At 38.7% G+C, this 24,306-nt stretch overlaps 1 protein-coding gene across 1 annotated transcript in view; it reads right to left on the bottom strand.

Moving 5' to 3' along the window:
• The window catches only part of gabbr2 (gamma-aminobutyric acid (GABA) B receptor, 2), a 222,241-nt gene that overhangs the window by 58,163 nt on the left and 139,772 nt on the right, over window positions 1-24,306 (bottom strand). The window contains exons 8-11 of the mRNA XM_085346606.1: window positions 16,010-16,070; window positions 6,416-6,496; window positions 5,583-5,733; window positions 314-446 (exon numbers count right to left, since the gene is read on the bottom strand). Of these exons, the coding sequence (XP_085202732.1) occupies window positions 314-446; window positions 5,583-5,733; window positions 6,416-6,496; window positions 16,010-16,070 (426 nt within the window). The remainder of the gene's footprint in view (window positions 1-313; window positions 447-5,582; window positions 5,734-6,415; window positions 6,497-16,009; window positions 16,071-24,306) is intronic.

Raw genomic sequence — 24,306 nt, 5'->3', positions numbered from 1 at the left:
ATATTCAGATAAGATGTGTACACTGTTTATAATAAAGGTTTCGCCTCCTCTGGACACGATTGAGTCCATTTCTTTTTTAAAAACCAATCAACTTGAACCAACGAGTGCTCACAGAATATGTTTGGTTAATATGCTGATAAATTGATTTAAAACAAAGACATAAAGCTTGCATCTCTTTTTTGACTAATAAAATATACTTTGGTGGTGTGGCAGTGGATGGGTAGTTTTTTCTCCTTTTTAATTGAGGCAAATTTTAAATTTTTGCCTTTATTCATTATTTTATTTATAGGAGAACACTCTTAAGAGGACTCACGGTGCAGAGGGTCTCAAACTCTTTGTCAGAAACAAAACCTCCGTCCAGACCAAACAGGAAGATAGATGCATAGGAGAGCATGCCTCCCAGGATGATCAGGTTATTCATGTAGGGACTGGACATCTTGATTAATCTGAAAAGAAAAGAATAAAGGATTAGAGGAGATTCAAATGATGATAGAGTAGAGTTTAATCTTATACAAAGTGAGAGCTGCTAAATAATAGTATTTCTCCAGAAATAGTTCATCATTATGCTCATGCTTCATCATTTTTTGATTTCAATACTAGAGATGGACCGATCTGATATTACGTATCGGTATTGGCCCGATACTGACCTAAATTACTGGATCGGATATCGGAGAGAAATAAATAATGTAATCCGATCCGAAGTATCACAAAATCACCTCACAAAACGCGCTACTTGGCGTAACCCAGCTCGGCGCATCGGAGCAGTATGTGTCACGTGATAGAGCGGCTGTTGTCTGCGAGACCTGTCGGCGGTCTGTTGGAGCATTTGGAGCGTCGCTACATGCTTCCTAACCGCGGCATTTCATCTCGGCGAAAACTATCCCAGAGAAGTAAAACAAGTGTGTAAGTTCATCCCTGAATGTTTGCATAGTATTTCCACGTTAAGCTTAACAACTGATATATGGAGCCACAGCTGGACTGGCCATCGGAGTTCCATATTGAGGTGAAAAGGAAGCGATTTGTCCCGTACTTCAGCTAGAATTAAAAAATGGACACAAAGCTGGAGTTATTCTGTCTTTTCTGCGCAGTTGCATCTACTTCTCTCATTCTCTCCTTCCTCTCCTGTTATTACTTCAAACATGAAACTGATCAATGATCAGCTGATCGGCTTTTCTGCCGCAAGTCCCGTCTTTCTTGTTTGTTTATCGCCCACTTTGCGCTAGAAAGAGGAGACCAGCGGCTAAACAACAGCAGCGCATTTAAGCTTGATCAGCTGTTGTTAGAATGTATTTAATATTACTTTCTAGTATCAGCTGATGTTTGCTGGAGCCACAGCTGTAAAAAGTGCTGGTCATGATATCGGTTTGGTTATCTGGTGAGAGGGAAACATGAAGATGAAACCAGGAGATGTCCTTACTGAATCATCAGAGCTGAACAGGTGATGGAGAAACAGGTTTACCTTATAGGTGACATGAATGGGTTGAAGGGAAGTTATGAATTGTTTCTGAGAAATAACACCAGGATCCTTTTCTAAGTAGCTGACAGCTGGTAACTGTGCAGGGGCGGATCTAGCAAAGTTTTGTGGGGGGCCAAGTAGGGCATTAACAGGGAAAGGGGGGCACAAAGAAATACTTTTCTTTGTTATGTGATTTAAAAACTTTGAATAAATAATTATCTGAATCTTACAACAAAAGTGGTCATCTGATTACATGTATAGAAATCCATTATTGTATATAGTAACTAATAAGTCTAATATACACCCTAGTAAGCTATAGTACTTTTTCCTTTGGGAAGGTACCATCTGTGCAATCTGCAATTCTGTTGAAGAAAGCTGTTGAATCTATTTAAATATTGTAGAAAAATAATTGATTTTATACTTGCATTAAATTAAAGTTGATTAATTCGATTAAGGGCTGGGGGTGGTTCCCTAATATTTTTGCTGGGAGTTGGCAACCCTATTAGTTAGTTTATCAGATTGATCAGTGTTGTTGAACTATAAAATGTTTTGGGTGGAGTGTATTGTTTTGCATACAGGTATAACAGAATAGCTTCAGTCTCTTGTTTTTTAAAACTTATACAAAATGCACAAGATATTTATAAAAAACTGTTTTATTGATTACAAAATACGCTATATCGGATTCATATCGGTATCAGCAGATATCCAAATTTATGATATCGGAATCGGTATCGGACATTAAAAAGTGGTATCGTGCCATCTCTTTTCAATACCATTCAGTCTCCTCAGATTCTATGGAACGCCAGGACTGCCATAATGAATTAATTAAATACACCATTAAATAATTAATTAAATGTGGCAATAATTAATTAAAATTGGAATTAATTAATTAAATAAATAGTTATGATATATGTAATTAATTAATTATTGACACATTTAATTAATTATTTATGTATTTCACATTTTAATTAATTATTGACACATTTAATTAATTATTTAATGATATATTTATTTATTTATTTCATTTTGGCAGTCTTGGCGCCTGGCTCTCATCATGAAATAATTTTATCTGTCAGCCTCACCCATCAAACTCAGGGGGCGGGGTTAACGCTGATCGAGTCAAAACCATTGCTTTGGCCTGGTGGCCATTGTTTCTAGCACACAACAACCGGCATGTGGAAGCTAACAGAACTGAACTTTGAAAAACCCTGTTTGTGTGTTACCAAATACCGTTTTAATATTTTTTTAGCCGAGAATGTAGTGGTTTAATCTTCATGTGTCTGGTCGGTTTGTCAAGATACAGCCTCTTTGCAAAAGTGTTTCGATGATTTCGGAGATGTCTGCCCAGTCTCACGGCAAAGCGTGGGATAGACCCGCTCGCCTCGCAAGCAATCCCACCGACAAAGCGCAGGCCCCGGTACACAGCTGTAGTAACCCCCGCTGACTTCTTTTACTGAGGTTATATTTATCGGTGTTTTATTTCCTGATGTTCTTATGTGTCCTACGTGTTTCAGTCGCCAATTCTGAATTATAACTAACATTAAAAACATGTTTAAGGAGGAGAGAGAGCAAATAAATCTGTTTAACATCTGATCTTTGGGTTTTTGTTCAGTAATCAGCGTGACCTGTGTATAAACACATAAAAGAGATAACGTTGGTGTTTCCGTCATGTAGTAACTGCTGGCTTTAACTGTACAAAGGTTGTTCGACACTATGAAACACATACAGACTTCATGATGTTCGGCTAATATTTTTATTGTGAATATTAATCATGCTGACCTCGCTCTGTACACCACGCAGCGAGGTCAGCATATCCACGATATCCTCAGCTCCATGAGTTAACACAAAGTTTCCCAGCTGACTATCTAACTGCCAACTATTCCAGAGACGTGAAAATATACAGCATAAAGAAAAGTGTAAGAGACTCAGCAGCAGATTAGAATAACAGTTATAGATTTAATAAATCACCAAATGAATCCAAGAAACGAGCAAACCTGTTCCGACAATTTGAATTTGTATTCCCTCAGCTGCAGACTCGCTGCTGTTTAAATGTTTGAAAAGGAAGATTAGATATAAACAAACGTCAAACATAGACTCAGTCTGCCTTCACATTTGATATGAGGCCAGCACGTATAGTGGCCTCAGCAGGCTATTACTGAAATACACATGCTATATCATAAACTATGATATAAATAGGGAGGTCCTATTAACATGTTTAGTTTTAAAGGACACCTTCCTGCCTTTAGTCTCATTCATGAGCAGTATTCGTTTTCTTCTAACATCCAGAAGTCTGCACAATGTGTTTCATAGTTTGTAACAAGCCTTTGACAGGTAAACATAACATGACCGAAAAAGCAAAAAAAAAGCAAAAAAAAAGAGAGTGTGTTGACATAAGAAGAGAAAATTCTCTCAATTATGGAGACAGGCAAATGGTTCATTTATGTTTGATGTGTGTTTATTCCTCCCTAAATATCGTCGGTGAAGTTTGCCATGCACGTCAGATTTTCCTGCGCATTTTTATACCTCTGCCAACAGAGAGAGAAAAAAAATCACATTCTAACAGACAGCTGGTGCTTAGAATACAGTTGAATAACTATTAAAAAACAGATGATATTTAGATGATAGTTCAGTCTAACACATGTGCCAGTGAACCATTAAACGTCTGTGAAACTATGCAGTTATGAAACGTAACTTTAACCTCAGCCAAACCGATTTGCTCAGTTGTAAATAAAACAGCGAAGTAAACGTGACCCGACAGACAGAACCTGAGTGAATGAAGTCCAGCGTTTAACCACTGAGAGCTAAAACTCAGCTGAGGTTTCAAAGCTGTGTGCTGGTGATTGGACATCAGCCGCTGATAAAGCTGGCTCGCCTATAAAGTGCTCTGTAAGGAAACAAGCTCCAGCAGCTCTGCGCTCGGGGAAAATACTATATTTACTTATCTTGTGCAGAAAAATGCGCTGACATTGCGTTATATCGAGCACCGGCTGCCCAGTTAAACTGTGACTATCACCAGGTAACTAGGCGTGTTTCTTGAATTAGCAGCAGGTGTTAAACAGCTGACAGATGAGGAGGAGGATGCATGCAGGTAAACTGAGGGTCTGTTGAGCTGATCGCTGGTTTCGTGAGAAAAATGTCAGCTCGTTCTTTATGTTACAGAAGCACAGAGACACAAGACCAGGCGGAAAGAGACGATCGTTCGGTGAAAATGAGAATCTGCGAATGCAACATGTGGAACACGGAGAGTGGAATATGTAAACAAACCGGTTAACGTAACCCCCTCGGTGCGCTCTGCATGCTAACTGTTAGCAGAGCTAGTGAAATCTCTGAAAACATCTGAGCACTTTTGCAAACATGTTCTATGTTGACAACCTGACCAGACATACGGCGCGACATTCGCGGCTAAAACACTGTTAAAAGTGTAGCTGGTGACAGAAAAACGGGGTATTTTAAAACTACACCACCACCATTGCTGCCTGTGATTTGATCTGCATTCTGGGATAACTGGCTGCCCCAAGTCTACACAAGCAATCGATTATCTAGGATCGACCTGTTTTGACTTACTTTGCACGGCAACCAATCAAATGTTAGAGAAGCTGCATGGGCAGCGTTAACCCCGCCCCCTGAGTTTGATGGGTGAGGCTGACAGATAAAATTATTTCATAACGAGAGCCAGGCGCCAGGACTGCCAAAATGAAATAAATAAATATATCATTAAATAATTAATTAAATGTGTCAATAATTAATTAAATGTGTCAATAATTAATTAAAATGTGAAATACATAAATAATTAATTAAATGTGTCAATAATTAATTAATTAAATGTGTCAATAATTAATTAAAATGTGAAATACAGAAATAATTAATTAAATGTGTCAATAATTAATTAATTACATGTGTCATAACTATTTATTTAATTAATTAATTCCAATTTTAATTAATTATTGACACATTTAATTAATTATTTAATGGTGTATTTAATTAATTCATTATGGCAGTCCTGGCGTTCCATAAGATTCTTCTACCACTACTTCTCTCTTCCTACTAGTCCATAATTTACCTTCTTCCTTCCACTCTACATTGAAAAATTTCGCCTTTGCTGGCTAGTTGTACAACTTGTGCTGACCTGTGATTCCGATTCTTGATGTTGAAGAACAGGAAGGCCCCGGCCATGAGCATGCCCAGTATGGTGATGGTGGACAGGATGCTGTAGAGCGGCACGTTGATGTGGCGCCTCTGCAGACGCACAAACGTCCGATCCTTCGGTGGCTCTACACCTACAAGAAAGAAGGTTTGTGATACAAGGAAAAGAGTTATTTTATCATACTAAAGCATAAAATAAAACTGTCTTAACTTCAGTTCTTCCAATGAATAGTGATGCTGCAGTAGCACCGGTTATTTTTAGAGATAATTTCCTGGTCCCCCAGTTTCCACTAGTTAAGTGTCTCTATGATAATGGCTCTTAGGATGCTGCACTTTCTTTTCCCCTTTTTTTTGCTGTATTTTTCTATCTCCAGTATGCCAATCGATCGTAATAGCATCATCTTACATATTTCCACTTACTGTGGTCAGCGATGTGGAAACAAGCTTTTTAGAAGCTACAGTCTTAGACTTTCTGTATGTGGAGAAAGGCTCAGAAAATGGCTTTGAGCATCGCACAAATTACAAAGTATGTCAACACAGGGAAACATGGGAGGGGTTGAAGAAAAATGTACTGGTAAATAATTTAGCTGTGAGAGAACAGTTTAGGGAGGTGAGTTCCTTCACTGAGTGGTGGTGTTGTCTGAGTGGGTCTGTATATTTATGTTAGTTGGAAGGAGTTTGGGTTCAAGAGCATAAGTGAGCATAAAAGGAGCTGCTAAGTTTTTAGTCTTTACTGAAACATCCTGGTTAAAAAAAATTTTGAATAATCAACAGATTTTCTTTAGTGAGTTTTAGATTCCTCACACAGCCACATACCTTGGAACCTGATGGAGTTGTTGATGAGGTCCAGCACATCAGCAATTGCATTGTATTCACCGACTTTCACTTCCTGTCCCTCTGTTGAAACAGAAAAAAAGCACAGATATGTAGGCATCAACATAAATATATGTAAATAAACTCTCCAAGCGTCATATAAAAATGCATACAGTTAAACCCAGTTTTGAAAGCTTGCAGCTCTATCTGACACTGACACTGCAGGTTCACAATGACAGTACGCTAATGTTCAGCAAGTAATTTTACTCATGTTAACAGTCTTAGTTTAGCTTGACAATGTGCTAAGGCTTTCTATTTAGCACTGTAAAATTTACAGCTGAGACTGATAAGAGAACTAATAATTGCTCAGGAAACCAAAACATTACATGGCCCAATGATGGTGCAAAAGTAAAGGAGACATTCACTCAAATGCAAAGACCACGAACGGAAAATGAATGTCTGTGTTAAATACATCTGCGTTCCATCTAGAAGTAGTAGAGACATTTCACTAGAAACCCTTAATTTCATTCTCACTGTTTTGGTCTAATAAAAGTCACCTGGAGGTCAAAGTCACTGAGGCTCTGTGGGAATCTTTTCATTATTTTTTGTTTCGTTCCAATACATCAAGTAGATGTTCAGATATCACAGCAATTCATCCATGACCTTCTGACTAACTCAGCAGGCAAACTGGCATCACCATCCCTCCAGACATATTGTTAGTATGACATTAATTGGTTAGATCAATTAATGTGTAATCATTCAGGTAGTCATGTTAAAATCCATCAGAACTGTGTTTTGGTGAGTTTTACTTTTGTTTGATGTTTGACCTTTACTGTGCCAAATGATTTATTCTTCAGTTCTGGAAACTTGGCACCAACGTGAAATGCCACTTTTTTGGGCAGTTATTGTGGAGCATTAGTTAAAGTCACTGTAATTTCAATGGTCAGCAGAACATAAAAACTGCATGCCTTTGCTGCTGCAGACACACTTTTCAATTCAGCATTCTTTGAGAGTCATGTCTCCGTGTCTTTGATTTATTGTGCCTGAAAGAAGAAGCAGTAGTGTGGAAGGCCTGCTTCAACAGACAACTTCAGTGAAGTCTGATATGGAAACTTGAATCTTGCTTTGTACATACACTGAGAATCCAGTAGCTAAAGTTAGCTGAATGCAGTGACACATATCAGTTTTCATTCATCTACAGAGGTAGGACGACATTTCATTTTTTAAATCGGACTCATTTATGAACAAAAAAAGAGACAAATTATTAGTGCAAGTAGGATATTTTATAGATCTTTGCAGACGTCTGGATGGGTTCTTTAATTATAAGAAGCACCATGCTGGGTTTATAAAATGTTGGACCAAGTGTTTCACATTTGGAGAAAATGAGATAGAGGAACAAATAAAATTCACACATTAATCTGACATAGTGAATAACCCAGCTTTAAGCTCTATCGCTACACACAGTAATACAACCTCAAAGAGAGCTTTAAGCCCCAAGATTTTCCAAGGGCCATTAGTGATTTAACAAAATATCCATAACACTAAATTTTAAGACACTCAGCATGATTACCTACATTTAAAATTCTCAAACGGCAGCTTTCATTTTCACCCTAAAATGGCCAGAAAGTGATCTTATTGTTTTATATAGTTTTAATTCCTTGTGTATTATACGTCAGTGAAACCAGGAGTTTAACGGAAAGCAGATACTGTAGAATCCAGTCAGCAAACAAAGAAATAAAAACCTGACAAATGCAGCAAAAAGCATACTTCAAAGGGTAGTTACGTCTATCTCTTACTTATTTTAGAGCAAACAATAATTATATTTTTTTTTATTACACTATCAGGTTGCTGTAGTGTTTTCTGATTACATTCAGGGGATAGCAAACTGCAGTAACCCCACCCCATAAACACCATCAGCCTCTCCGGAGCTGTGCTCAAACAAAGCTATTTCAGAGTTTACAGTTTTTTCTTTTAGAAGCAACGATGAGTCTCTCAGGTGTAATACAGGAGGAAGCGTAACCTTGTCAGACAGACCTGGGTACTCACTCATAAAGATTACTCAGATTACACAAGGGGGACAGAGAGAGGGGACAGATTATCCAGATCTTTTTTTTTCTTTGTAAGTACTACAAACAACCCGCAATTTCTCGTGCTGCAGATGTCAACTCTCTCTGATCCTCGCTGCTGTCACTCTTTTGCAGGCCCACTGAACTCTTCCGCAGCAATGCCCTTGAATGGAAAATGACAAACATCACCTACTGCAGCATCACAGGGCTCTTTTTTCTCTATAAATGACCTCAAGTGACCTGAAGTTTTCCCATCAACCCATCAGCGATTGTTGAAAATGACTATTTGACAATTTTACAGTGCAGTAAATGTGCTTAGGCAATAAGATTTGCATTTCTCAACCCTCTCACAGTGACTCAGGGCCACTGACTAATTTCTCTTGACTGCGTCCTAAACAGCAGAAGGGACTATATATCAGCATTCCTCCTTTCAAAGGCTGCAATGCTATCACAGCATTCTGTCCCCAGAGGAATACGGATGGCTGCAGCAGGATGTTAAATTCAACCTGTCGCTCAGTCTGTGGCCTGACATTTAATTGTCTTTTGTTTGATTAGTCAACATAACACAATTGAAAAGTCAGTGAAAATGTCATTAAAATGTAGAAGTTCGATAATAATAAAAATGAAAATGAATATCAAAATTATTAACACCTGCATAGTTAATATTCTTTCATTTTTATGCTTTTTTCCCCATTACAGCCATATCATTACCGTCCATCTCCTGAGTATAATTGTTCTAATTACCTTGGAGTATCTTAGAATAACAAATTGTTACAATTTAACTTTGAAGAAATCCATAAGAAAGCACTTAAACTTAAACAGTCATCCAGCATTCAGTGTTACAGGTGTTCAAGGTGTCTCAAAAGCTGACGAGGACTCTTTTTATTACACAAAAAAGGCAATGGTTTAAAGTGGGACTACCAAGACACTTCAAGTTCCAGGAGACACCAGCTGGCAAAATCAGTTCAAATTCAGGGAGCAGGTTTTCATGGATGTGAAAGAAAGAAAAATTCTAGATGTTAGAAAACAAGAGATGAGTAGAAACTGAATCACTAAAGATTTGCAGGAGAACCTGCTGAAGGCGGTCTGTACAGACACTCCATTCATGACCAACAGTGCTCAAAAGAAAAACAAATAGCTTGTGTACTTGTGGTGTGAGATCTCTGGTATAAGAATGATATGGACCATAATAACAAGGGGATTATCTCTCCTAGGATTCTTTGAAATATGAGTTAAGAAGAATATAATTGCTTAAGAATAAGCAAGTTTATTATTTAGTGAGTTCATTTCTTAGTACAATACCAAGTATCAGTGCCAAAGATCAGTACCTAAATGTGCCTAAGAGTCCTCCCTTTAACTAGTAAATGCAGAAGCCCCGCCCACCTGAGGTTTAAACCTTCTGTTTGCAAAGAGCAGCCAATCTGAAGACAGCTGGTTTTAATGGAGAAGAGATAAAACAGCTTGTTTCAGACAATGAATGAACTGAGGGGTCGCACCTAGAAATAAATAAAGATTATTATGAACTGTGAATTATGTAAAGAAGTTCAACTAGAGTCCAAGAATCAATAACGAGCTGGCAATTAGCATTAAAGGTTTAAAGGCTGGACAAATTTAAAGCATTTTCGAGTCAGGGCCTCTCTGCTGGAATCTATTGCCTGAAGGTCCAAGATATAACTGGCATGATAACATGATTTTTTAAAAAGCCTTTCTGAAACTTACCCTTAAAAAATGTTCAGTTTAGCATTATGAAAAATACTTTTCCCCCCACTGATGCACCAGCATCATAATCACAGACGATCCTCATGCTGGTTTGAAAATTACAAAATGGAAATTGCCGGTACTCTTTTACTATAACTCTCTCTGCTGATTACCAAGGATCAGACCGCTTTTTATTAACACAGTCTGACCCATTTTTGTAGCAGTGTTTGTAAATGTAATCAAGGTTGTTTGGGCTTGTTTTTGTGTGAGCTTCACTTTAGACTGCCTTTAATCATGTTAACTGTATTTTTGTCATGTCTGATCTGTTAAATTCAAACAGAAAAAAATAGAAAATTCCTGATTCCTTCAAAACACTGGTGATACAGTAGTCTTAAGAGCTATTTTAGTTGAAAGTTATGCTAAAACACTATTACCTGGAGGTACGCTGACAGTAGCAGGTTGTTCTTATTCTAAATTCCCGCAAGACATGATGGAAAAGCAAGAAATTCAGAAATCCAAATGCATCCCCTTACACTGATATGATATGGTGGCTCTGTTGTGGGGGACATTTTCTGGTTTTGTTTAAATCCATTTGTCGCCAATTCAATACAAAGTTTTTCCAAGTGATCACTTTTATCCTGTAACGAAACATTTCTATCCTGGTTCGCTGTAAGGATGAATGTTTTGATCCAAAGCGCTGGAGAGGTCACTAAAAAGTGGGGTAAGAATGAATAAATGATGTGAATCATACTCTATGACCTCGCAGTCAGATCGAGATTTAAACACATGTGGGAGACTTTGGAGCAACATGTTAGACTTCACTTTTCAAACCACCAAATGAGGGAATATGTTTTGAAGAACAGTCCCTCTAGTATAGTGCAGAAAACTTACACACACATATATATATATATATATATGTGTGACATTTTCTACAGAAAAAGAAAATAATGGTTCCTTATCTACCATGCATGTAAGTGTGTTGATTCAAAATCTGTACTCAGAAGTACAGCAACTGAGATCAAGACCTCTAGTAGAGAGGGATCTCTTATTCCCATGAGAGAGTGGGAATAAAAGCCGTCGAGGCCCCTGACTAAGAAAGCCTGACAGGGGAAAATGGAGGATCAGAGGAGAAAACAGATGATAGGGTCATGTTGGGGATTGCTCCCTTTTGAAATATTCAAGCTGGGGCTGTCCCTGCATGCCTGGTGTGACAAAAGGGTAACACAGTTACGAACCCTGACAAGTGAGGAAGAGGTGATTGGTGAAGGTTAAGAGGGGTGGAGGAAATACAGTATCATAAGACCAAGAGAAGATAGTGAGAGATGCGAATATAAGGAAATGACTTGATGGAGGAAAGCGGGAGAGACACGGAAAACAAGGTGAGGAACAAGGGTGATAGATAAACACAGAAGGGGTTAGGAATTCTGCATATCAGAAATTTTGAATATGCATAGAAATATGTTGCCAGTCCTGTATTTTTAATGTTGCTATTTGTCATTGTGGTTTGGGGTTTTACTGTACTGCTATGTTATTTAAACTCTTGCTTATATTTTCTAACAAATTGATATGTTCTTACAAACTTATAATTAATCCATTAATAATACAAAGCAGGGGGCACAGATTTGTGGAGGCAGCTATGTCGGCCCACCATCTTGAATACGGTGACCAAGATAGACACCAGTGTTTCACCTAATCACGTTTTATGCATGTGGCTATAAACCAACCCCATACACACCAAAGTAGAGGACAAGGGACTTGTAAGCCAAACTCAAATTTTAATCCACCACCGCACCTTCAGATACAAGATATGAAGGATCATACCTACATTTATCTTCACCAAAGAAGCAAAAATGCAAATGAAAGAGACAAAAAAAGTTTCTCTTTTGGATGACAAAAGCATAATCACAGGCATAATACTATAATTCATTTTACCAGCCTTACTGGTACCATTAGAAAGGTTCCTTTTTGTGACCGAAAACAGATTTCACTTCCTAACAATCCAATTCATAACTACCGTTTTCATAAGAGAAAGTTACAGTTTATAACTCAGAAAACTTTGATCCTTAAATATTTTGTTTGTCGGCGGTCACCGCAGCGAGGATTACTCTCTTGAATTATGGAGCAGTAAGCAAACTGAACTGACTGCGATCTGCAATCTACTGACATTTAGTGGTGAGATTTTACACACTGTACCTTTAAAAGAAAGAAGACAAAAATTATACTGTGTGTACTTTTTTTTTAGTAATGAGTTCACCTTGCTTCTTCACTCTCCCACCCACCAACACACACACACACACACACACACACACACACACACACACACACACACACACACACACACACACACACACACACACTTTTTACATTGTAATTACACATTACTGTTAGGGGTATGGACTGTATTACAGAGGATCCTAATATTACTGGGAATCTGCTGTACAAGGAGGGTAAACACTCTCCTCATAAAAATGCAGCATCAATCGTTTCTCAACTCCAAATTCAGATAAATTACATCGTAAATGTTGGGGAAATTAGTTCATAAGTCACAGGCTGTATTATCATATACCACCACTGCTTTTTCAAGGGATATTTTTAACACTATTCGAGTTTTTTTCCAAGTAAGCTGTGATGCCCCAAATGGTTAGACGAATCTTCTGTTCATTTAAAAACACTTTCTTTGTGTTAGTTTTATTAGATGTATTTATTTAATCCTTATTTATAATTGTTTGATGATTTAAGTGAATTTTGCTGTGCTAAGTGAATTTATAGGTGTATAAAAGGCTGACTCCTAGTTACTATGATTTTGAATCAGTTTGATTCCTTGCATGCAGCTCCCAAAGCAGTGTGGTCAATATCACAAAAACTGCTTTGTTACTTTCAGACCCAATTAAACCCAGGTATAGGGCACTTGCACATAACACTTTCCTGCAGTTTTTCCTATAACATACTAGAGATGGACCGATCCGATATTACGTATCAGTATCAGTCCGATACTGATGTAAATTACTGGATCGGATATCGGAGAGAAATAAAAAAAATGTAATCCGATCCATTAAATATCAAAAAAGCACCTCACAAAACTTGCGACACGGCGTAACTCGCCTCATAACCGTAGCACGTTGGAGCAGTGTGCTCACGTGATAGAGCGGTTGTGTGTATTTGTAGCCTCGCTACCAAACCAGCATTTCATCTCCGAGAAAGTTATCCCAGAGAGAAGTAAAGCAAGTGTGTAAGTTCATCTCTGAATGTTTGTAAAGCATTCCAGCGTTAAGCTTAACAACCGATACATGGAGCGACTGCCTCTCTCTCTCCCTCCCTCTCCTGCTGCTACTTCAAATGTTAAACTGATCAATGATCAGCTGATCGGCTTTTCTGTCGCGAGTCCGTCTCTCTTCTTTGTTTTTGGCCCACGTTGCACCAGAAAGAGGAAACCAGCGGCTGAACAACAGCAGCACGTTTAAGCTTGATAAGCTGTTGTTAGAATTTATTTAATATTACTTTCTACACCAGGATCTTTTTCTACGTAGCTGACAGCTGGTAACTGTGCAGGGGCGGATCTAGCAAAGTTTAGCCTGGGGGCCGATAGGGCATGAACGGGGAAAATGGGGCACAAAGACACACTTTTCTTTCTTATTCTCATTTAAAATGTCTAGCTTTTAATAAATAATTACCTGAATCTTACACCCAAAGTTTTAATCTGATGTAAAATGTATAGAAGTCCATTACTGTATATAGTAACTATTAAGTCTAATATATCCTAGTAAGCTATAGTACTTTTTCCTTTGGGAAGGTACCATCTGTGCAGTCTGCAATTCTGTTGAAGAAAGATGTTGAATCCATTTAATTATTCTTGAAAAATAATTTATTTCTGTGCATTTTTTTTCACACTGCATCAAATTAAAGTTGATTACGTCAATTAAGCTTCATGAGGTGGAGGGTGAGGGGTGGTTCCCTATTTTTTTTGCTGAGAGTTTGCAACCCTATTAGTTTGGTTGCTTAATATTTCTGCTAAGTACACTTTAAAATACCAGAATAGGGAGGATAGACTAGGTTTAAGTTTATTAGATTGATCAGTGTTGCTGAACTATGAAATATTTTGGGTGGAGTGTATTTTTTGCATACAGGTATAGCAGAATAGCTTTAGTGTTGTTGTTTATTTAAACTTTAGTATGAACTTATACAAAATGCAGCAAGATATTAAAAAAAACGTTTTATTGATTAAAAAACACACTATATCGGATTTATATCGGTATCGGCCGATATCCAAATTTATGATATCGGTATCGGACTTAAAAAAGTGGTATCGTACCATCTCTATTACATACTAACTATACACTTTTTTAGGACAGCTGTCTGCGCTCAATCACCAACAAAGGCACACAAACCAGAAAGTGCATTCATATACTGCCTTTTATATTTCTTCAACTGTCAGGGATAGAAACACACACACACACACACACACACAAGGAGTGTGATGCAAACCGCCAGAGGGATCAAGCCCCTCTGCAGTCAGGAAGATAAGATGGTGAGGCAGAGAAGACTGAACAGCGCCATGCAGTGTGCTACATATAGTCTGGGAAGCCTGGGAGCTGGGGATCCCCTGCACCAAGATGCAATCTCTGGGTTATTCTCCCACTCAGCAGGCCCCATTGGCTCAAAACAACCTCAGGATGATGCCATATGAGGACAAAGACTACTGAGGCATGCTTCTCATATACATGTCCGTGCACAAATCCTATAATACCAAAGGAGTAAAGGCCATAGTTAAAAGTTTTGCACCTTATTGTTCATCTTATGTGTCTTATGTGACCACACAGATAGTCCTGTGGAAGCTTTCCACACCAGAAATACAAATGTTCTAAACAATTCATGCCTATTTTTGTGGAAAACAGTTCTTACAGCAAATTTTTCTCTCCAGAAAAATAATAGAAATATGTGAACAAAGCATCTAACTTCCAACGTGGAAATATTTTCAGCCTCTCTTTCTTCTGAATAGGTGTCTGCTGCAGCTATAGACAATGGTATGAACAATGGCAGCCTTTTAATTGGAACCAGATGGCTGTGATAATACAGCAAAACAACTTCAGTTCTTATTGAACAGAGATGTGAGTAATTCGCATTCAACAAATGATAGCAATATACTTCTAGAGTCTGGAGTCATGTTACGAATAAGTGTGGATGGCTACAGGAGGGTGTGACACAGGAAATGTAGTGAGCGTTAAATATAAATCAATTTGTTCTGTATTTTTCTCATATAACACATATTGTGTTGTGAAATTTTAAATGATTAAATACTTAATTGCTATGCTAGTAGCATTGAAATAAGGTTCTAAAAGTGTTTTCTTCTCTGTCACCAACACATCCATGCCTGTGGAGGGAATCGAGCGATGGAACCACAAAAGCGGCAAAAAGTGGGCCACTTGCACTTATTTAGTATTTATTTATTTATTGTCATTGTCAGAGAACAATGAAATTGCATTTGGGGCTTCCGTACAACCCGTATACCGAGCCACCCTCACTGCTTCACACCAAGAAGGCTACTTTTGTCAACATCCTGGTCAGCCTGGGCTCTTTTCTGTGTGGAGTTTGCATAAGTTTCCTCTAGTCGAAAAAATATACGTGCATTTCTAAATTGGCTGTATGAGTGGATGTGACAGTGTGTTTTTGTCTCTCGTTCTCCCTCTCTATGTGGCCCTGTGACAGGTCCCCTTTCCAAAGTGTACTCTTCCCTTTTGGCCTGTGTCAGCTATGATAGGCTCCACACACTCCAGGAGCCTAATTTATAGTAAAAAAACAAAACAAAAAAAGAGACAGGTGGTGATATCACACATACCTTGAAACTGGTTGAATTTTATTGTGCCCATTCTCTCTCCATTACGAAACATGACTTGGCCCTGGAAAAAAAAGGAAACACAAGAAGAAGAATATAACATCATTAATTTAACTCAAATCATTCCATAACCATTTTAAATTGTTAAAACATACTCCGCTGATGAAGATCTTGCAGCCTAAGGTATAAATTGAACTAAGCAGTAAAAAAAAGGGAAAAAAATAGAAGCTTACTTCAACTAAATTTATGCACAGTGCTTTCCTGATACTGGAGTGTTGACAGGAAAAGTCTCGGCTCCTGCACTCTGCATCTCATTTGATTAAAACTGGCCAAAATTGATCTGTTTATAGAAGTAAACAAAATTATCCTTCAGCCAATTCATTTACTAATATCTTTGGAACGAGATTGGGTCAGCACAGCAGAATGATTTAACTGTGTTTACTCACTTAGCAGTGGTGCAAATCTGAGCTCAGAGAGCAGTTTAAAAAACGATTCTTTAAGTGCATCTCATCTGTGGCTAAGAAAAAAAAAAGCTGTTGTAGCTGTTCGTGACCGAAATGCATTTTTGTCAAGGTGTGCTTTTACTGGTCGAACAACCACCTGACAATAGCTAAAAATAACAATGGAAACTTTCTGATTTCATCTTCAAAGGAATAAAATAAGCAGTTTCAGGCCAGGGAGTGTCTGGCAAATTTAGACAGGATGGAGCAAAATTCAACTTTTGGCAGTATCATAAGACATATTCAAACCAATTGTGTCTTTGTGACTTCCACCTTATTTTCCCTTTTTTCTTCTTCTATATTCTTCTTCCCACTCCATCCTTTCTTTATCTCTGTCTCCCTCTTGATGCATCAACACTGTTCAATTAATTCAGCCCACCATCTGCTTACAGAGGTCCTTAATTACGCATTTAACTGGGTTTTATATTAGATAGATAGATAGATAGATAGATAGATAGATAGATAGATAGATAGATAGATAGATAGATAGATAGATAGATAGATAGATAGATAGATAGATAGATAGATAGATAGATAGATAGATTGATAGATTTAAAAAAGAGCTGAGGGGAATGTGGGGGACGGAAGCCTGAGCCAATTTTGCCTCAAAAAGATGGAAAGCTTTGAAGTAGCTGTGCAAGATCCCACCCCTCTGTTTGAATCCGAGTCTTTGTGTGGCATCTTTGATGTTTGCAGGAGTGTGTATGCACATCCATGCATGTCTATGTGTATGCACTTAAAATGATGCCACATCATGCCTATGTGCATGCATGTGCCCACCCGATAACGCATGCATGTCTGAGATACTCCTGGGACACCGTCTCCAGCGCTACTTTTACCTTGGCAATGTAAAACAGATCCTCTGCTAATTTTACACCACAGTGTCAATCTGACTTGTCAAGGCTAACAAGTTCCTTTTGTCACACACAGCACTTTTCTACAATATGCTACGCAATTATTTCTGAAGCCTAAGGAGGATCGTACAGCGTAATGCAGTTCAGCTCATTAGGCATTACACTGAGATAACTGTGGTGTGTAAACAGGGTCAGACAATGTGAGTTGAAAGCAGGGGAACTTGACTTGAACCCATAATGACTCTAAGTGTATGCATCCAGGTTTCTAGAGTAGCTGCATGCTGCACATGCTCTCACTCAACATTAGCATAACCACCATAATTGCCGTTCATATCAGCAAAAGTGGAGCTATCACAAACCTCAGTGAAATGGTGTGTAGTTGTTTTTAACAGCCCCCAAGTTGTCGCCTCTAAAGTGTATGCAATGTCTCAAGAATATGCAGAGAATTCCAAATGTTTAGAGGAACAAAGACTTTGATCATCTTAATTGGTAATACAGTAAATGTCTGCGCTATAAAGACTGCATTATGAACTTATTGTTCGGGTCTTTCTACAACGTATCATGATAATATGAAGTTTTGGCAACCTCACTAGACTGTATTGACTCAGCCAGGTATTTTTAGGCTAGTACTGAAAGGAAATTCAGTGCTGTGCCACAGTGGTGGCTGATGGAGCAATCACTGTGTCCAGACATGTATGTGTGTGTGAAAAAAGTCTTTCTGAGGTGAGATGGTGGAGGCGGCCATGTATCACTTTGTCTGTTGAGGTGAGAATACTGTCAGTGACAGGAGTGCTGGGGTCAAATGAGATGTCAGTCTGTGTGCTGCAGGTGTAACATCCTGTGAGAATTCGAGGTTTGAGGTGGGAATGCACACACACACACACACACACACACACACACACACACACACACACACACACACACACACACATTAAAAGTGGCAAAACAAATACACGTAACCCTCCCGTGCTGTCTCTTCTGAGTATTTGTGTTTGAGGTGACTGTCAAGCCTCAAGCTGTGCTACTCACCATTACTTGGAAACACACTGATACCAACTCTATGACCACTGACCACATAAAAAAAGAGCAACAGACCTAAACCCACAGACATGTCAACCACCAATCACAATCTGCTGCGACTTCCCTCCCACATGAATTCCAGTGTCCATCATTCCTTGGTTCTTGCAGCTATCTGCACTCTATGCTCTGGAGGTCTCTCCCAGCTAATGTCAGCCGTCTTCTCCAAATCAATACTATGGAGCCTTCGATGATCACTCTCCTGCTGCTGCGGTTGACTCTGCTACTGATTCAGCAGAAGGACTGAGATCACGCACAGAACAGTTTAGTCCCTCGAGACGAGTGTGTACATACAGCGCAGAATCGTGACAGCAGGAAAAACACAAGGCTCAAGCCAGGTATTATCCTATAGGATCAAGCACACACGTGCATACATAGAATTTAAACAGGGAGAATTTGCCTTTTCACCAGTGCTTGCACATGGATTAATTCTTTTTGTAAACCTGGCACAAGTCACTGCAATTCACAACAAAATTGAGCGAGTTGTGTAACAGCTGCTTCCTTCTTAAATCAGAATTTGAAAATAACATAAAAAGAAGCATGCAGTGAAGAATTGCCTCCCTAAGTCGTTGTCATGTGTGGGTGGAGGTTTCTATATGCTACGTGTGTGCTACATACAGGGCGCACTTTGATCTAATTTCATGTAATCCGTTAAAAGAAAAGCCATAATTGTTGACGGATGCGTTTAATTATTCTGCAAAGCCACTTTTTTTTTACGCTGTTTACTATATGCACAATATTCCCGCTCACAGTTGTAAACTTCCGGCGATTGTTGTTGGTATTATAAAATTAATTTCACCAGCAAAAGAAGCATCTATGTGCAAGGACATCAACAAAATCAGACCATGTAGATTAATTGTATCTACCCTCACAAAGATAGCTGCTAAATCGCTGCCTCGTAATGGCAAACTCTAACTCTCGGGGTCATAGGATTCACTGACAGAGTCAGACGTGATGGCTCGCTTAAGTCAAAAGTTATTAAATATTGAATATTTAAACAGTATGCTGAATTTAGATGTAATGTACAATAACTTTGTTCCTGTATTTCAATTCAAATTTGTCATCTTTTACTACTTTAAGAGGAAAAAAAACTCAGAAATTTGAATTCCTTTTACAATTTTCTCCTTTTATGTTTATCAATACATTTACTAAAGTAAAGAATGTAAAGTAGATGCTCCACAGGGAACAGGTACATGCAGGATCAATATAAATCGATATACATTTGAATGGGGAGATAGGGTTGCTAGTCTACTCAAACAGCATCAGGACCTCATCTTCGTTCGTGTGCTTGGAATAAAAAGAGAGTGAAATGTTACGTGGCCATTGATATTCCCGCTTTGCTTTGCTTCCCTGAGTCTCTCGGGAAAGCCTCAATGTCAGCCTGCTCCTGATCAGCAGGCCGGACTAGGTCTGCACTGAGAGAGATGAGAGCAGAGGGATGAGAAATAATAAATTGCATATAGTCCTACAACACACATACCCCCTGGGACATCAGTCACAAAGGAGCCTCACAATAATAAGGAGCCTGTGCTGAATTTCACTGAGGCTATTTTCTCTTCTTTTATTTCTTTCTTTAGCGTTCTCTCAGCAACTATACTGTCCTGTGAATCTTTAATCTGGACTTTATTGATGTTTATGAGCAAAATTACTAACTAATGCACCTCTGCAATTTCCAACATAGTCCATTCTTTTTTAATCCTCAGTTGCAGTTTAACCCAGTTATGAATATGATATAATAGGAGTAATGTGCTGCTGAGTGAGGCCCTGCATGCCTACCGGCTGTCTAGGCTGAGAGCAGTGTGGCATCCTCTAATAATTGAGTGGCCTTTACAAGGGAACAGGAGATATCCTGTAACAGCTCAATAGGAAGCAAGCGCGAGCACACTCACGCATCCGAGCACACACATACGGTATACACGCTGCTTGCAGCTAGCATAGCCACCAGGATCAATCCTGAATGCAGTGGAGTGTTTCTGCAGCACCAAATGACATCACTTTAGGAGAAACAAGGAGAACGATCATAGCAGTGTTGTATTACCTCTGTGCGCTGCTCTGACATTCCACACAGTTTATGCGCATGATAACTTCTACGTTTGGCTCAGTTTTCCAGTCACAGTTGAAGTTTTTAATACTATCAGAAAGAATAATATGATTTTATTGTGTAAGCCATCACATGCCAAACAGCCCATCTACTTATCTTCTACCTACTTCACAGGTATAACTTATAAGTATCAATATCGTAACACATTTTTAGAACATGAGCACAACAAAGTTATAAGAGGTCGGAAATATGAAGGAACCTAGTCAAATCTCAACCTAGTGAATCTGTGGCCAAACAGAGTGATGATCAGTGTCAATGGAAAATTGTATTTAGTAGTCAGTATAATCTTTTAGTGATATAAGTTTGCATATGGTAGAATACTGCATGTAGTTATTTGTATTAGGAAATATTCAACCATGTATACTTAGAGGCATATAATTAATTGTGTGTGATCACTAACAGGCTACAGGCTTGGGGTGCACCCCAGGAATGCACCCCCACGTCCTGGGAGCACGAGAGAGCTTGTACCTGGTTTTATTGTTTTATGGCAGGATTAACGTAGTTACGTTTGTTTTAGTCTAAGTGCTCTTTGTTTAGATGAACTGCAGGTAGGGCTGCTCGATTATGGCAAAAATGATAATCACGATTATTTTCACTGAAATTGAGATCACGATTATTTGACGATATTTATTTAACCCTTTAAGACCTACTATAGAACCAAGTCCACCAGAGCTTATATTATTTTTATTTTTATTTTTTTACATGCTGTAGTGCCATTTGTGGGAGCATTTCAAGTTGCTATACATCAATACAACTGTTATAGCCCATATTTTAATAATATGTATGCATTAAGTGCATAGTAATTACATAAATTGCAAAAAAGTGCAATAAACTACAAAAAAAATTGAAAATCGCTTTTGTTTTGTTTACATATATTTCTACTTGGAGAAATTTAAGAGGTTTATCCCTCAAAACTTTAAATACAATAAAGTTGCAAAAAATAGTTTACAACAACAGGAAATTTATTTTGAGTGTCTTCATAGTTTTATTTTGGAGATACAGCAATTTTTATATACTGCAGGAAAAACAAAAAACAATCCTATGATGCAAATTTGCAAAGAAAACAGCATGTGCATCATTTCACTGTGGGAAGGGTTACGAACAGCTGATAGGAACGGCAAAGCGTGTTTCTGGAATATTATGTTTTTGTTCCTGCAAGCGCTTTTTATGCAATTTTTGCAAAGCTATATGTGGAACGAAACCGTGACCGAGGACAAGCTGATGGCATCAGATGTAAGTACAACTCCTCCGGTTTCATATGCAAAACAAATTATTGCGCTAGCTTACACGGTTCAGGTTCTACAGGGATTTAAAAATAGTTACGCAAAACGGAGCGTGCTGCTCTGACCGGCTTTAAAGGGTTAACAATGACTTTAAAAAAATAATATAAAATAGTGTGCAACACCACTGAAGTTTTTTTTTTTTTAACTCTCTTTTCAACCAACGGCAGTCACTCTCCAAATAACTTCTGCTTAGCTTTCCGAGCTTCCCTCGGGTCCTCTTAATCAGCGGTCTCCACCCTTTTTTGCGCCACGGACCGGTTTATGCCCGACAATATTTTCACGGACCGGCCTTTAAGGTGTCGCGGATAAATGAGGGAGGGGCTAATAATCGGCTCAGTCATTTTTAATGATCGTTGAAAGCCCAGATCGTAATCGTGATTAAAATTCGATTAATTGAGCAGCCCTAACTGCAGGACTTCCTCACCGTGTTATCTAGGGTGAACCATTTAGGGTGAGGGGGAGGCTACCCTCTTCCTGACCAAGGATGTTTGACCCTTTGATCAGCAGTAACACACACACACACACACACACACACACACACACACACACACACACACACACACACACACACTGAAGTATAAATAAAGACCGAGGCAGTTTCTTAGTGCGAGTCTCTCAGTAGGGAGCTGCCCTTGCTAGCAAGAACTCTGTGTGTTTCTCTTCTCTGAGTCTTTACTGAAGAAGCGTTTTAGAATATTTTCCCTAACATTATTTGGTCCTTCGTAGCCGGAGCAGAAAATATCAGAATTGTTATCTGTGACTCTGTTCCAAGATCCAGCACTGATTCCTGACGCCGTGGGGAGCCAGCACCGAAGCCTGTGCACAGCCCTCTTGGACGAGGAGAGAGCCCCAGGACATTAAATTCGGGTCTGGGCCGGTGTTATAATCTGGTCCACGGCGGTGGGATTCAGTCCAATGATCTGAATCACCAGTGGGACGTCAGGGGTGAGAAACACTATTTTGGTATATAAGACGGCCGCAAAAGTTTAAAGAAATGTGATTAAAAAAGGGGGGGTTTAAGTTCGCCAAAAGACCTGTGTTTTGACCAGTTTTAGAGGTAGCTGAAATTATCTCGTGACAAATTAGGTTTAAGTTCGCCAAAAGGAACTGTGTTTTGACCAGTTTTAGAGGTAGCCGAAATTATCTCGTGACAAATTAGGTTTAAGTTTGGCAAAAGGAACTATGTTTCGACCAGTTTTAGAGGTAGCTGAAATTATCTCGTGACAAATTAGCGCGCAAATGTTTATGTGTGTGTATGTGTCTGGAAGTAAGTTGATTTTACAGCACAATACGCTGCTGAACTACTTCCATTTTTGTTTTCTTTGCTGAGGCTCACGTGCTGGTGACAGGAGAACGGTTGAGTTTGGGGCTTGTTGGGTTGCACCTGCGCTCACATCACATCACAAAATAAAATGTATAAAATAACAAATAAAATAACATATGATAAAATAACGTGTTAAATGGGTGGAAATCCCTAGATCAATGTTTAAATTAACACTCACGCATTGACTCTGTCGGCTATGTTTTGCCATGCATGCTCCCTTTCTTTTGCAGCTGAGGCTGTTACTTTTTTTCTGCAAAATTTGCATGTTATCGGCATATACTGCCATCAGAATTTCGGCCTCAAGCGCTGTAAAATACATTGACCGCGCCTTCTTTCCCTCCGTCTCCATGGTGACTCGCTTAATCTGTGCTCCACTAATCAGGGCTTTATGTATCCTCGTGCGCGCGCTTAATTTGGGGTTAAAGCAACTCCGCGTTGACTGAACTACTTGTTATCAGCCTTTCTGAAACCGAATATTCCGAGTTGGACAGTTCGGGGTTACTCAACCCTGAGTATCGTTTTTCACTCTGAGTTTTCTAAACCGGCTTCCTGAAATAGGGCCCTGCTCTTGTTCATCTCTGTTCTGTCCTCATTCTCCTCTCTCTCCCTCTCTGCTCCTCTCTCTCCCTCTTTGTGCTGACAATCATCAAATATACAGTTGAAACCAGATAATTACACACTCTTCAGATCAAAACACAAACACTTTTTTAATTGTAACATCAAATCAGACTAAATGTTTATTTTTTTAGATTGATAAATATAAAAAACATATTTGTTAACTTTAAGAGTAAAGAGAGAAACTATCTGTATTTCTTAATTGTAAATGGCACCAAATTGTATTCAAAATTGAGCCACACTTATGGAGCTCCACAGTTCTTTTCCTGGTGTTTTGGTTGACATCTCTTGATTTTCCCATTTCAAAGAAACAGGCTCTGTGTTTTGCCTTATATGCATCCACAGCTGTGCCACCAATTTACTCACATGGACTCTACTGACCTATCACAAGCTTCTTCAGGTCAGAATGGAATCGTCTGGAGTTTTCTTATTAATTAACAATAAACTTAGTGTACATGTACTCCTAAATTTGATGAAAGTGATAAAAAATAGACAGCTCTGTCTCTCTTTATTCTGACATTTAACTAATTCAAAAGATATTTCAAT

This window comes from Diplotaxodon limnothrissa, linkage group LG22, assembly GCF_057381915.1.
Source record: "Diplotaxodon limnothrissa isolate DT_005_m linkage group LG22, D_limnothrissa_male_GT1.1, whole genome shotgun sequence".
NCBI classification, from domain to species: domain Eukaryota; kingdom Metazoa; phylum Chordata; class Actinopteri; order Cichliformes; family Cichlidae; genus Diplotaxodon; species Diplotaxodon limnothrissa.
This window is presented reverse-complemented; position numbering and strand designations above follow the sequence as displayed.